Consider the following 13,639-nt stretch of genomic DNA (forward strand, 5'->3'; position numbering starts at 1 on the left):
AAAGGGTGGGGGGTTGGGTCTAGACAAGGCAAATGCTTAGTAGCTGGACCTGTACGCATGGGGTGTAATCAGTCTCAGCCAGAAGAATGAACGTGGGACCACCACCATGTGGCCCACGGTCTATAATGTTACATGTAGGGCTCTGATGCACTGCGGTCTGACAGGAGCACAGTTGAGGGTCTAGATGTGCTAGCCCCTGGCAACAAAATTTGGATCTTTAGATATGGAATGTCACCTTTCTGGTGCAGATGATGCAAAAGCAAGTGCTGGGGGTAGACCAGTTCTAACTAGATACTGTATAATTTGGCTTGCGTCTATGCACAGAAGTCGACTCAAACTCCCTCCTTTTCCAGAGTTGCCAGTGTGAATATGATTGTGTGTACGGCAAGCAAGACACACCGTTGCACCTAGCACAGAACAGCAGTAATCTGATTTTGTCTTTGGGCCTCTGGGCTAGTCATGACAACAAATCACATCACAAACAACAATATTCATATTCATGCCATATTCAGGCATTTCATTGTGTATAAGTATACCTGGTACAAGAACACCTTTTCCCAAAAATCCATGATCAACTTTGTAGTTGTATCAAAGCCTACATTCTTTATGGCGGCCACTCAGAGGTGTGGCCAAAAGGTCACTTGGCAAAGGAAGTGAAGCCAAAGAAGGAGACCATTAGACTTAGTTAGCCCAGGGGACTCCTTAGTCAGTGGTCAGGTTTTAGGAAGTCTGCACTGCAGTGTATGAGGTCTTGGAAGCAAATGTATGGAAGGAGTTTGGCGAGGCCCTGGGGAAGGACTTTTGTTTGGCTTCATAGAGTTTATGGCAAACCATGACACAATTCAGGAAGTGGAGGCATGGCCTAACCAAGGCAGTTTTCAGCAGAGGGGAACTCCTGAACCTGACTGACACCACTGCTGTGGAGTAAGCAGAGTTGAAGTTTCACCCATATCTTTGGTGGAGGTAGGCAAAAAAAATGCCAGGGGTGGTTGAGATTTTCCCTGAAATTCTTAAGGCTCTAGATATGTTTTGGCTGATACATCTCATCAGTGTCATGTGGAGGTCAGGGAATGTGTCTGTGAACTGGCAGAAGATGATGGTGGTTTGCTCCATTTATCAGGGTATTAGCCAGCCATCAGCCAAGCAACAAGTGATTAGTTTTTGATTCAAATCAGGATCAAAGTGTTGGTCCAGAATTTTTTTTTGGAATTGCACGGTAGGGCAACATTTTTGCTATTTCTAACCATTTTGTATTACTGAAACTAGAAAGTAATCAGAGAGTGCATCACTTCACCAAGGCTGCACAATTCTGTATCAACTCACCTACCGTATTCTGTGACATTGCTCTTGGTCTCAGCTCGCAATTTATTGCAACCCAACTTACTTGATCCTTTTTCTGACCACATTTTTATGAGTTCAGTGTTTACCATTACCATATAAAGACCTTTCATTAAACATTATGTTGTGGCCATGTTTGCATCTTTCCCAAACAATGACTGGGCAAATATCAGCAATACCACATCCTCCCCTGAGTGTCTACAATTCCCACTGCAAATGTTATTTTGTTTCAGGGGGTGAATTTTGTTACCTACTCCTGAACACCAGCTGGGTCGAGTTAACCAGGGAAGCATACTTATAGTCTCAACGTGGTGGGAGTGGTGGATGCTTCCGTTCTTTTATGTAACGTGGTTTCAGTGAATACAGAAGGATCCCTGTTAAGAGGTGGTATTTGTTAAACTCAAGAGCAAATTGACCACTCTGTGTAGATTTTGGGGGACATTTAACGAACAGATAGACCTTGTCTGAGGTCATTAAATGTGTTCATAGCCATCACCCTAACACATCATGCATTTACAAACTAAGTCAAACTGTGATAATGTGAGAAATGGGCAGCCAAGTCTATCTGCTGTAGCCGATTGTGGATTTGTTAGTGAATGGGATTACCACATGCGTCATTAGAGTTGGTCATATGAATAACGCATCATGTCTTACAAACACTGTTAAATTAACTGCATGGTGAAGTGGTGCCCTACTGGACTGCATGTCTCTGACACAGTGTCAACAACAATGGAAAATGTACTTTAATTAATTACTGTTTTACAGTATTGCACTACAATGATCAGGGTCTTTTATATGTTAAATCAGTTTATGTTAAGCTATTTAGAGGGACATTTTGGACTAGAAGGGTATTTGTCTTCAACTTGAAGCAGAGAATTACATTTTTCTTTTTTTTTTCCCCCACTGAGTATTGCTGTGATGTGCACATGAGCACCATTTTATTTTCATTTAACAAAGTTGCAAGAGCAGCAATAATGGGTGAACCAGACAGGGCCCAGATGTTGTTGTGGCTGTCATTGGACCCATGAAACACACAGTCTTCTCAGCTTTTGACTGTCTTCTCAGGTTTTGTTAAGTGTCTTATGTTTATAATGCTCTTGCTGTTTGGTGGCCTTGGTTTGTTTTGGGAACCTCAACATTGCCCATCTAAAAGAAGCAGCCAGGATTTAAAGCTATGGGAAACCTGATCAAGAGTTGTTGTTTTTTTCTATACACATGTGCTGTACCAGTCAGAGTGACCGAAAACAAATAACTTGAAAGTTGCAACAGTTTAATCTGGATTTTCTTATGGAAGTCCAAATGTCAGACGGCATTTCCATTGAAGGCAAATCAAGAAGTACGACAAAACAAATCCCCCCCCAAAAAAACACTTACATCTTACCCACATAATGGTATGATTGATTTAGAGGAGCTTTAATAACCTGAGATGAAAATACAGCAGAGCGACCTGAAGCAAAGTTCATTCAGTTGTGCAAAACACTAACAGAGCAGGTATACAGTTGAGAGAAGCAAGCTACATTACAGGCACAACAAGGCCTTTATATTACTGTTTGTGTGGGTGTTTCTGTGTATTTATGCCAGAGGGAAGGTGATGGATGGATTAATGTAGCAATGCCAACAAGCTATTTAACATTAATGTCTCCCAACGACACAGCTATAACAGTAAATTATGAGCCATGTGGTTTTTCAAATTCATCTAACATTAACCCTAGAGTATGCAGTCACTAGCTAATGAGCCTGTAAGGTTCACATAAAAGGTAGCACCCAGGGAAGCGCATAGTAGTCCATATTTGTAAAGATTTCCCTCTCTGTGATGCAACAATTCACAACTGTTGAGAACTGAGCATTTAAACAAGGAAATAAAGATTATAAAATAAGTCCAATAAAAGAGCCGGGAAGCAGTCATCGGTCATTGATGACATTTCTAGAAGCCGATGGCAATGTCGACAAGACACCATCTTACCCTCTATGTAGTTCAAAATTCACAATTTTGAGTTTCCTAAAGGTTTTGACAGTTGATGAAGAATAGTTGGGGAATAACTGTTTAATCTGTAGAAGTCAGGTTTCCACTAACAAAAACCTGCAACAAGAGCCTAATTTCCAACTTTGTATCAGTGTTATCTTTGTTTAGGCATTCTCCACTGTGTTGTTTTTCTCTGATAAGAGCAGAATTTACGTCGGAATTACGTCTGAGGGCACATCTGTTTGCAGCCAACTCCGCTTGTCTTAATCAAGAGCCTGATAAGACCTCCACTGGTATTGACTTTACACATGATCATTACCAAGGCTGCTATGGCCCTCATGCTTCCCTGCAAACTGAAATGTAGTAGTTTGCTCTATGAAAAGTTACACACCTCATTTCAAAAGCTGATTTTTAAGAAAATAATCAGTGATTACCAATATACTATGCACAACGTAAGAGTATTTTGTTTTATAGCCCATTGATGCCAAAAAAAAATCAAGTATTAAAAGCAGCATGTGCTAACCCAGAATACTCTAGAGACCATCATGCTACACATTAATATACTTGTTGGACTTTCAGCACCATTCATTAACCACAAACCTTTATGTTAGTGTTGTTTGTGCATCCAGATAGGTAAGTGGGCTTATCAAATTAGGGTCTTCATTTGTTGATGTAGAGTAGAGTAAAGCTTCAATGTCCCTGTGGGACAATTTGGCTTACAGACAGCAGACAATGAATAATAAATACAGAAAAGTACAGCAAAGAAAACAAACAAGAAATACACCAAGAGTACACCAGCACACAGATTAAAACAGTCACTGTTGTCAAACCATCTAGAGAAAGCAGTGAGATGAAGTCAGAAACTAGGGGACCACCCTGTTGCATTCACAGCTAGTAACAGGCCAAATTGCATTGTGTTTAAAAAGCCAATAGTTGCTGGAATAAAAGCTGCTGTAATATTATAGGCGTGCATTAGATTGATCTTGTGCTCCTTCCTGTTTTTAATGACAGCTTGTTATACTGTATATAGTAGCCTACAACAGTAACACATTGGCTCTCTGCATCACTTCACAGACCCTGAATCTTCCCTGAATTGTCTCCAGCTGCCCTGCATCTTCTTGATTGCTCCTCAGCTGTTTCTAATTGCTCTAGGCTACTTAAGGCAGTGTCTCCAGACACCTAGTTTGTCTGAATTCCTTCTATCTAGGTTTTTGCCAGCCTAAACTACTGAATTCATGCTGTTACATTATATGGTACACATCTCAACTGCTTTCTTTCTGTTGTTGCAGTTACTGTGGTGACTTTAAGGCGACTACATTTACTTTCAGTTTTTATGTACTAGTGTTACTCTGATGTGTTTGCTGCTACTTGAATACAATTGAGGTAATGGAACTTAGTGCTGTAGAAAGAAAGACAATTGACCAAAACTGTACCAGTGGTTGTGATATACCTTGATTCATTCATTCATGGATATTGACAGAGACCTGTAAGCTTGGAGAATGTCAAACCAGCAAGTGGATTGAAAGAAACCGAACGGGAACTGTAGCAAAGAGGGATGAGCTAACATGAGATTACTTCTGCTTCTTGTTTTGCAATGTGCGTGTGTGATGGTTGCATTAAGGTGCTGATAAATATTGGCTCCAAAATCCAAATAAAATTGTCTTTAGGCATTGGAAACCTTAGTTGAAAGTAAGCAAGTAGGGCCCAGTATATCATTTGAATGTTAAGTAATAGCTTTATATGATTTGAAAAGGGGCAGTACATGGCAGCACATCTTAATAATGGTTCACCCAACATGACCTGCCTTGATTTTGTCGATTGCCGTTCAAAGTATTGTTGGAATGATGGTCGTGTCAATTTTCTAGAAATATGTTTCCAGAAATATCTGGTACATGTATTTAAAACTGTTGAATGACTTTTAATGGGGTGTTGCCATCATTACATTCATTTGGACTGTGAGTCTTGCTGATCTGCAAGTGAGATCATTCAGAGCTGAGCTAATTTTTCTAATTTACAATGAAAGGCAAGGCAATTTTATTTAGGGCTGTTGCACCAGTGTAATGCCATTTAGATCTGAGGATTTCAAAGTCATGAGATACTGTAAGCTGCCATAAATTCTTCAGGCAGTGAGAAACGATTCTATGTGGCTTTGATTGATTTGTGGACTGGCTCAACTGATCTGTGTCCAAACGCTGATGTCATGGAAAAGGCATCCCCTACTGCCCTAGCTTCTCTCAGCATGCCAAAAATACTGTCCTAATTGATCCTCTCTCACTCTCACTTTCTCTCATTCCTCCTCTCTCGCTCTCTCTGCCTCCGAGCTTTCTGTCTTGTCATCTCTTGTTCAGCCGTCTCTCCGCTGTCTCATTAAATTAGAGGACAATGGTTACTTTAATGGCAACATTGTTAATTTACACAAACATTAATCTGCCATTTGTCCACTTCATTGTTTGCTGAGCTTTCAAAACTATGGCACACGGACAAAACCGAGCCGCTTCCAAAGGAGCCATGTGCAGCCAGACAGCCTTGGAATAGATGTGAGAGACAAGGAATTAGAGAGAGGGATAGACAGAGCTGAGCTATATGCAAGCAATGTAGATAGAAAAATAGAGAGACAAAGGAACGTGTATCTGTGTGTGTGGGTGGCCGGGGTGGTTGTGTGTGTCTTGCCAATTCTGTTACTTGATGTTTTGACATTCTCGTGGCAGGCCAGACCGTCTCTGGTTCCTTTGTTCTCCCCGATCTTTATCATCACTTGAGTGCCTGTACTGAGCTCAGACATCACACTATGTCCATCCATCCCCCTTTTACTGTCACTATATGTGTCTATGAATGAGATCCTAACAGTACGAAAGACCCCTGGCCAAGGTTCCTTGGATAAGCGGGATGAAAAAGTTTTCTGTAAAATGTCAAATTTCCTTGCACAAATGAGCATGTTATCCCTCTTTTACCCAAATAAAATGCAGATCTCCAAAGTTGACTCTCTGAGTGGCTTAATCTCCTGGCAGCTTTATTACAGTACATAATAATCTTGTAATTGCTGTAGGGGCTGTGGAAGGGGAAACAGTACCTGTCATTGATGCCAACCATTTAAAGAACCAAAAAACAGCAATAAAAGGCTGGCAAGCTCACATCCTGTGTCCCAAACAAAACTTTTAACAAATTGCCTTGATAAAACTCCCGCCTCATCGTCCTCCTGCTCCCCTCCCCTCTCCCACCTCATTGTATCCATCTGCACGTTATGTGGCCACATAATTTAAACAGTGTGACTGTTACATGCCGCCATTGTTTTGCTGGGCAGAGGAGCCAGTGAGGCCCGTGCGTCTTTTGTGAGGTTCTTGGGGAATACCGCATCCACCCTGCTGAATAACAAGACCAGACAAACTATGTGAGCAATGTCCAAACAGGTCATGTTACAAACAAAACAATCATTTGACAGCATTGGGACAACTCTCAAAAGACATTACATGACAAAAAAGGCAAATGGGTTTAGGAAGAAAAGCAACTTTTGTAAAAACAATAATATCCTAATTTCTTTATTTTCATGTATTTCTAAAAGTGTTTAGCATTGGAATGCCATCTCAGTTGCTCATTTTGTCTCACTGTGTTTTGTGGTTTCCTTGTTGTCATTCTGTTGTTTTTACAGCGGTAACTGTGGAAATACTGCTGAAAGCTTACAGTTTTTCATAACTAGTTACAAACATTTCTCAATACTAGATTCACTTTTTCGAAACTTTCCCTGCAGTAAGAAAAACAGTGCTTGTGGACCAAAGGACTTTTTTTTTCTTAAATCTTCACTCAAAAAACAACCTTTACCACAACTGTGCATTATTTATGGCATACTTCAACTGTTACATTTAACACACCATCTTGAACCAGAAGTAATAGTGAAAACATAATAATGGGGCAACAATGTTTACATTGTGTAGTTGGCTACTACTGTATACCTGTAAAACAACATCAATACCAAGGCCCTGTAAACCCACACAGCTGTTTTCAGATATTTTGATCAGATTTCTGTTCAGGTTGAGTTGAGTGGAGCTATGCTGGAAATGCATGAGGTCATCAGACAGATGTACTTATAGGGGTGATAAAAGCAACTTGTCCTCCCCTAGCAGGTGAAACGAAGCTAGCTAATAGAACAGTCAGGGAGATGAGGTCTAATTAGCCCAAATAATACCTGGGTGGGTTTATGGGTGTGCAGGCCCTGTAATATTTTGTTTTTTAAGAAGTAAAAGCCAAGTTTTATTTTCATAGGTTACGCACTTAAGCTAGTTTTTAACAAAGTGTTGGCTAACAAAGTGTAAGCAATGTATTATGTAATGTTCTTAGTATCGTCAGTCTTACAAGAATAGTTAGTCAATTTTGGAAATACACTTATTCACTTTTGTCGAGAGTTAGATTGATACCATTCTCATGTTTGTCTGTAATATTGCTGGTTAGCTTAGCTTAGCACAAAGACTGGAAACGGGGAGAAAAGGCTAGCCTGGCTCTTTCCAAGGGTAATGAAATCCGCTGACGAGCACCTCTAAAGTTCACAAATGAACATGTTATATCTTGTTTGTTTAGAACAAAGGTTTGAAAATGTCAATTTGGCATTTAACAGGGGGTTATGCACAACAACACCAGCTAAATGGAATTTAGCCGTCATTCATTTGATTATTTAAACCTGTGCTTTTCCTACTGTGACATGTCAAAGTGTCTTCTGTGAAAATGGTTAGTAATGTGACACAATTTATTTGGCAAGTTTAGCTAAACGCATCAAAGCTAATGTTACTTCAAGATCCTTGCTTAAACAACACATGTATAATTCAGGCAAGTCAGAGACCAGTACAAGTGTCTTCTGCGTTTTCCTTGGTGTGGTTTATGTGGTTGCTATGGTCACACGGAGTGTCGCAGTGGCAAGTTAAAAGTTCAACCATCATCAAGACGGCAGCAGTAAATTCATGAGTGGCAGCCGCCCTCTCCCTCTCCTTGCCACTGTAAGGATATTGATGGCTTAATCTGAGCCACCCTTGATCCGTTTTTAAGATTCAATATGACCAGTTCCTCCTCGTACTTCTTCTTATTCAGGAGTACGCAGATTGGCATTTTCAAAAGGACATGTAAAGGTCATTTGTTTTCTATTCCGAGCTGTGTGGCCCTATATTACTTGAGATTGTGTTACATTTTCCCAGTGTGTCTCATCTCCTATTGCAATGTCTTGAACTGTTCGCTGTGGGATCTTATCAGGGTACTGAGTGGTCCTGAAGTCTGTCATGGAAACCAAAAAATTCTGATGTTTGACATTTTCAGAGAGGGGAACTTTGTCCCTTTTAGAGTGCTTGGAGTCGAGCCAGATGCCCCCTCTGCTGTTGTGGTACTGGCTGCACTCATTTTCAGATATAATGAAATCCCACAATCCCTGGCTCCTTGTTCACAAGACATTTTCTGAGATGTGATGTCTGTATATGGTCAAATGTGATCAAACATAATCTCACCCAGCAAGACCACCATCTCATCTAGCACATTATCCGGAAAACCTTTAATAATTACACTATTTAAATTAATTTTTTTGCTAAATAACATGAGATGCTGTAGCCGAAGGAGGGGTTTACAGAAGTTTGAAGTGTCTTTTTCAAGGGTATACACCTTTTCTTACCTGGTCTTGCTTCTTTTTTGTCATTTTTAGGTTTACTCTCTATGCAGTGGATAGCCGAGGCAGCCGCTCTGAGTCAAGCTTTGTCTCAGTACGGACGTCTTGTCCAATGGTGGATGACAGCCGAGCTGAGGGTACTCTCACCTTTTGATTTATTCCAACTGTGTATTTGTACTTCTTTTATTTCTGTCTTTTGCACATCTCTTACATCCTTTCACCTAATCACAATTTACCTAAATGAGTACTTATCCTCAGGGTTCATACATCATTAAAATGTCTACCCTTCATAAACACAACCATGTACATGTACAGTTTTGGAACTACACCCTTTCATCTGACTCAAAATGATGCAGAGTTTCCCATTATATTTCGTATTCTCCATGTTTGCAAGTCGGACCCAAATTTTAAGTGTTTACTATAAATTTGAAATACACCAGTCGTCATAGTATCAGATTTTATGTCAACTCATAAAGTAAAAAAGTTAGTGGAAAACATTAACATCCACCTCTCTTTGATCTCAACTCTTAACTCGGGTTAGGGTTAGGGTTCTCACAATGTACACATGCTTGATTACATATTATGGTTTATTAAAACAAGCTGTGGCCAAATGTAAAGGGGCACTCCACCAATTTCACATGTCAAATTCAATTTACTAATCATGGGGAGTTTGACAGGCAGGGAGGGTCTGACAAAAGACTAAGTCGAGTTACATTATGGGAAGTGTAGGATCCAGTGTATTTGAAGCTTAGGACTAAAAATAAGGATGTCTCGCCCTCTATTACATTGATGTCAACATTCTTTTTTTTTTTATCTGTGTTTTGCAAGTCCCCCAACTGTTATTGAAGTGCAACACCAAAATGCTGAAGTTCTCCATCAAATTGTTGTCACACACTTTTATCTGTTTATTTGCTTCCCTCACTCATGTTCTTCCCCCTCGCTATCTCTGTGTCTCTCTTCTGTCTGTCTCTTGCCTCCTCACAGAGATAGCGGACAAGGTGTACAACTTGTATAATGGCTACACCAGTGGCAAGGAGCAGCAGATGGCCTACAACACACTGATGGAGATCCCTCCTCCGCTGCTATACAGAGTCCAGCACCACTACAATTCCCACTATGAGAAGTTTGGAGACTTTGTCTGGCGTAGTGAGGATGAGCTGGGCCCCAGGTGAGAAGATCTGGACGATAGCGCAGTTTTCTCATGCTGGCTTAGAAGTTGCTGGTTGTATAAGAACCCCATATGTAGAACAGTTGTTTTCTTGTCTAGAAATCTCCTTGTTTTTTCCAGTCTGACACTATTTATCCAAGTGTCCCTGTCATCTTGTTTGATGACGTTGTTGTGTTGTTTAGGATCAATTACAGTCATCCTGAGGTTTCTTACATAACAAAAGCCAAAGCTGTCTGAACTGGTGCTGCCAGATTCAGACCATTAAGCCATTTCTCATGGCATTGTCTGCACCCCCTCTAAGCAGGAGAACCATTGCACAATTGCCCCGTCCCCCTCCTTTTTTTTTTCTCCCCCCTTTTCCAAAGTACTTCTACTGGAAAGCAAGTGGGCAAGGTCACCGTGAAAACTCTGGGGTTACAGTCGCTCCTCGCATTACCATGGTGATGCCAAAACAGTGTTTCACAGCCAAGCCAAACACTAAATGTGATAGTCAGCTAACACTAACTCAACTTCCAACTCCATTTCCTCTTGCTTCTCATTAAAAAAAAGTTCCTCCGTGTCCACAACATACCACCCCGACATCCCTCTCCCATGACCCTCTTAACAGGGACACCCCCATTGATAGTTTGCTGTGAGACATTACAACAACATGGAGACAAAGGGAAGCTCACTGACTAACAAAACTGTGAGGGCGGAAATATAAACAATACTTTTTTTAAAGTATAGAACAAAAACATTCATGAATGCAAGTCTGACAAGGCGGTTGGACCAACGCAGATGATAGCAGCACGAGATCTTAAGTTACGGCCCGATGTTTTGGTTTGTCCACCCCCACTGCCTGCAAGCACTCCTTTCAAGCCATAAATAATATAATAATTGTGGAATAACTTTGTTCTGTAGGAAGATTATGCTTCTCTCTGATTGGTGAAGGGGGGGGGGCACTGGTTGGCCATTGGGACTTAATATGGGGACTGGGGTGGTCGGATGGTGTGTTTGTGTGTGGGCAGCTGTGAGGTGGGGCGGGGGGGGGGGGGGGGGGGGGTTGGATGAGCGAGCACAGATTATTTACTGCCTGAAGTTGGCAGGGTTGAGCCTTGTTGGGGTAATTTACAAGCAGGCTCTAGTGGTGGTGCCTTTTTAAAAGGTAACAGAATGGCCAAGTCAAACGTAAGCACAGTCAGCGCTGCCCCAGGAGCCGAGAATCCCAGGAGCCCCCAAATGTCCACCAGCATTGTTACAACTGAACACTAGCTCCTATTTTAGAATTGTATTGTTCTCTGGACATGCTGTGATACATGGTCACTGCTTTTTTTTTTAAACCTTTTTACTGTAAACACAGCTATTATCTTGTGCTGCAATGTACTTGTACTATTTCCACACATCACTCTCTTTGATGACCTTGAAGCTGTATGTTTGTTGTAATCAGTTACTTAGGATTCAGTTGCTTAAATCACATGAAGTCAAATCTTTGACTTAGTAGAAATAAGATTTTAAATGTCTCTTTCTCTTTTTTTTAGTAGTTTCTTTGTTTGTCATCAGGAATGACATTTTAATGTGTTTTAATTTATCCCTCGCTAACGTGCTTGCAAGCCTCCTTTGATTATGTGTTTGGTATTCTGTTGTTTCAGACGTAAGAATTTAAGGGAAATGAGAAAATGTTTGCCGCCCCCCCCCCCCCCTTTTTTTCAGCAAATAAGTGAAAAGGATGTCTGTACTCCTTGGTTAACTAAAGACAGATGTTGATGCTCAGCAGACACTGCTTTTCAAAACAAATGGAATTTTGCCCTTCTCCGCGTGTGTTTTCCTCATTTTAGTATCCATATGAGCTTAACATCCTTGAATACTTATACTGTAGGTGTATTTATTTTGCAAGTATGGAATAGATGTGTTTTGTGTGTGTGTGAGGCATCTTTTCTAAACTAAGGTGACCTGACATATGGCTCCTTCATGTCGTAAACAGCAGCTCCAGACTCTGGACCTGGAGACAAAATTCTTAGTTTCACTCACTCTAGACAGCTGCCTCTGGCGTAGAGTTCAACAGAATCAGTACCCCGAGAATTCAAAATGGAATTGCATGTGGTGGTTTTGACCCAGACTTGCAGTCCAATCAGAGTGACAGGAGAGACACAGTTGCAGTTCTTTCAATTCTAGTAACATTTAAAGCTGTGCTTTCGTGCAGACACAAAGCCAGTGGAGAACTCGAAATGAAGGCAAAATGCCATTTTTGTCCGTTTTTCTTTTTTGTTTATTTGTTGACTTTGTTGCACCAAATGAACCCCCTTTGCATCGAGGTGGGTGGAGTGGTGCATCTGAGGTTGTGTTCATGCAGATCAGGTGTCACAGTGAATTGTAAGGTGCCCTCTTTGGTATGAAATTGTGGCTGACTTTTGTTTCCTTCCATCCAAAACATGTCTCATCACGAACAGCACACACTCACACGCCAGCACTCACCACTCACAGATGTATCACCTAAAACATATTTGAATGCACTTTCATTTATATAATGCTATAAGGCCGAGTTTCATCATTTTTACCAATATTTTCATTCACAACTGCTTGTGGGTTGTATGAAGGACTTGCTTTTGAGTTTGAAATCCCTGTTGACAAAGGAGCAGGACTGATGTGTCATCAGTCTGCAGTGCCTAATTTCTGGGACGTGCCGTGACCAGTGACACATTGGTCCAAAAGTGCATTTGTGTGTACTTTAAATTGATTACTGAATGAATCATCTTGCTCTAAGCCTTTTTGAGATCCATGGTCACCAAGATCACAAATTATTTCACTGCGTTCATGCGTGCTTGCCCAAATTTGCACTTTCAATTTCAGTGAAGCCTTTAATCTGTTTCTGCATGTCTCTATTCTATTGTGATGCTGATGGAATTAATTAAATTACATTTGTGACATGATGTTGAGCTTGGATTTTTTTCTTGTCTTCTACTTCAACAGAAAAGCGAACCTGATACTACACAGGGTGGAGAAGATTAGCCACTACTGCCGGTCCCTCCTGCGCAGCACCCACATTCAGAGCCGCACCGACACCATGGCGTATGTTTACTGCCGGAGTGAAGAGGGTCGACCTCCCAGTACCACGTGGCATGGCTCTTTACATGAAAGTCGCACCACCTGCATGGAAAAGCTCATTTCTGTACAGCGTAACACATACAGCAACACCAAACTCCGATGAGACAGGAGCTTGGAGACGAGTGGTGCGCTTTTTTCCCCCCTGCAAAATGACATCAATGATTGATGTACCTCGTCACCCACTCTGCAGCAGGTGTCTCTCAAGTGACCGGTGGATTTTAAAAACCAGGAGAGCCTAAAAAACCTCAGAATTCACTGGACATTGTGTAAAGCTGCCGAAAAACATATTTTTGTGTGGCCTACTTTTATTATAAGACAGATGATAAAAAAAAACTTAAAAAAAGACTTAAGCAAACATATTTCTCAACTACAAAATGCCAGTGATTGCACATATCAATGAGAAACTGCAGTGTCAACATGTAAAATACCATTCAGCCAAGAGAAAAACTGGTTG

General features: G+C 41.0%; 1 protein-coding gene across 2 annotated transcripts in view; it reads left to right on the top strand.

The window, feature by feature from the left end:
- Positions 1-13,288, top strand: part of LOC139301041 (astrotactin-2-like) — a 241,614-nt gene extending 228,326 nt beyond the window's left edge. For both annotated transcript variants that reach the window (XM_070924304.1, XM_070924303.1), the window contains 3 exons: positions 8,973-9,073; positions 9,921-10,104; positions 13,051-13,288. In XM_070924304.1, the coding sequence (XP_070780405.1) occupies positions 8,973-9,073; positions 9,921-10,104; positions 13,051-13,288 (523 nt within the window). The remainder of the gene's footprint in view (positions 1-8,972; positions 9,074-9,920; positions 10,105-13,050) is intronic.
- Positions 13,289-13,639: the final 351 nt, after the last annotated feature.

This window comes from Enoplosus armatus, chromosome 18 (assembly GCF_043641665.1).
Source record: "Enoplosus armatus isolate fEnoArm2 chromosome 18, fEnoArm2.hap1, whole genome shotgun sequence".
Lineage (NCBI taxonomy): Eukaryota > Metazoa > Chordata > Actinopteri > Centrarchiformes > Enoplosidae > Enoplosus > Enoplosus armatus.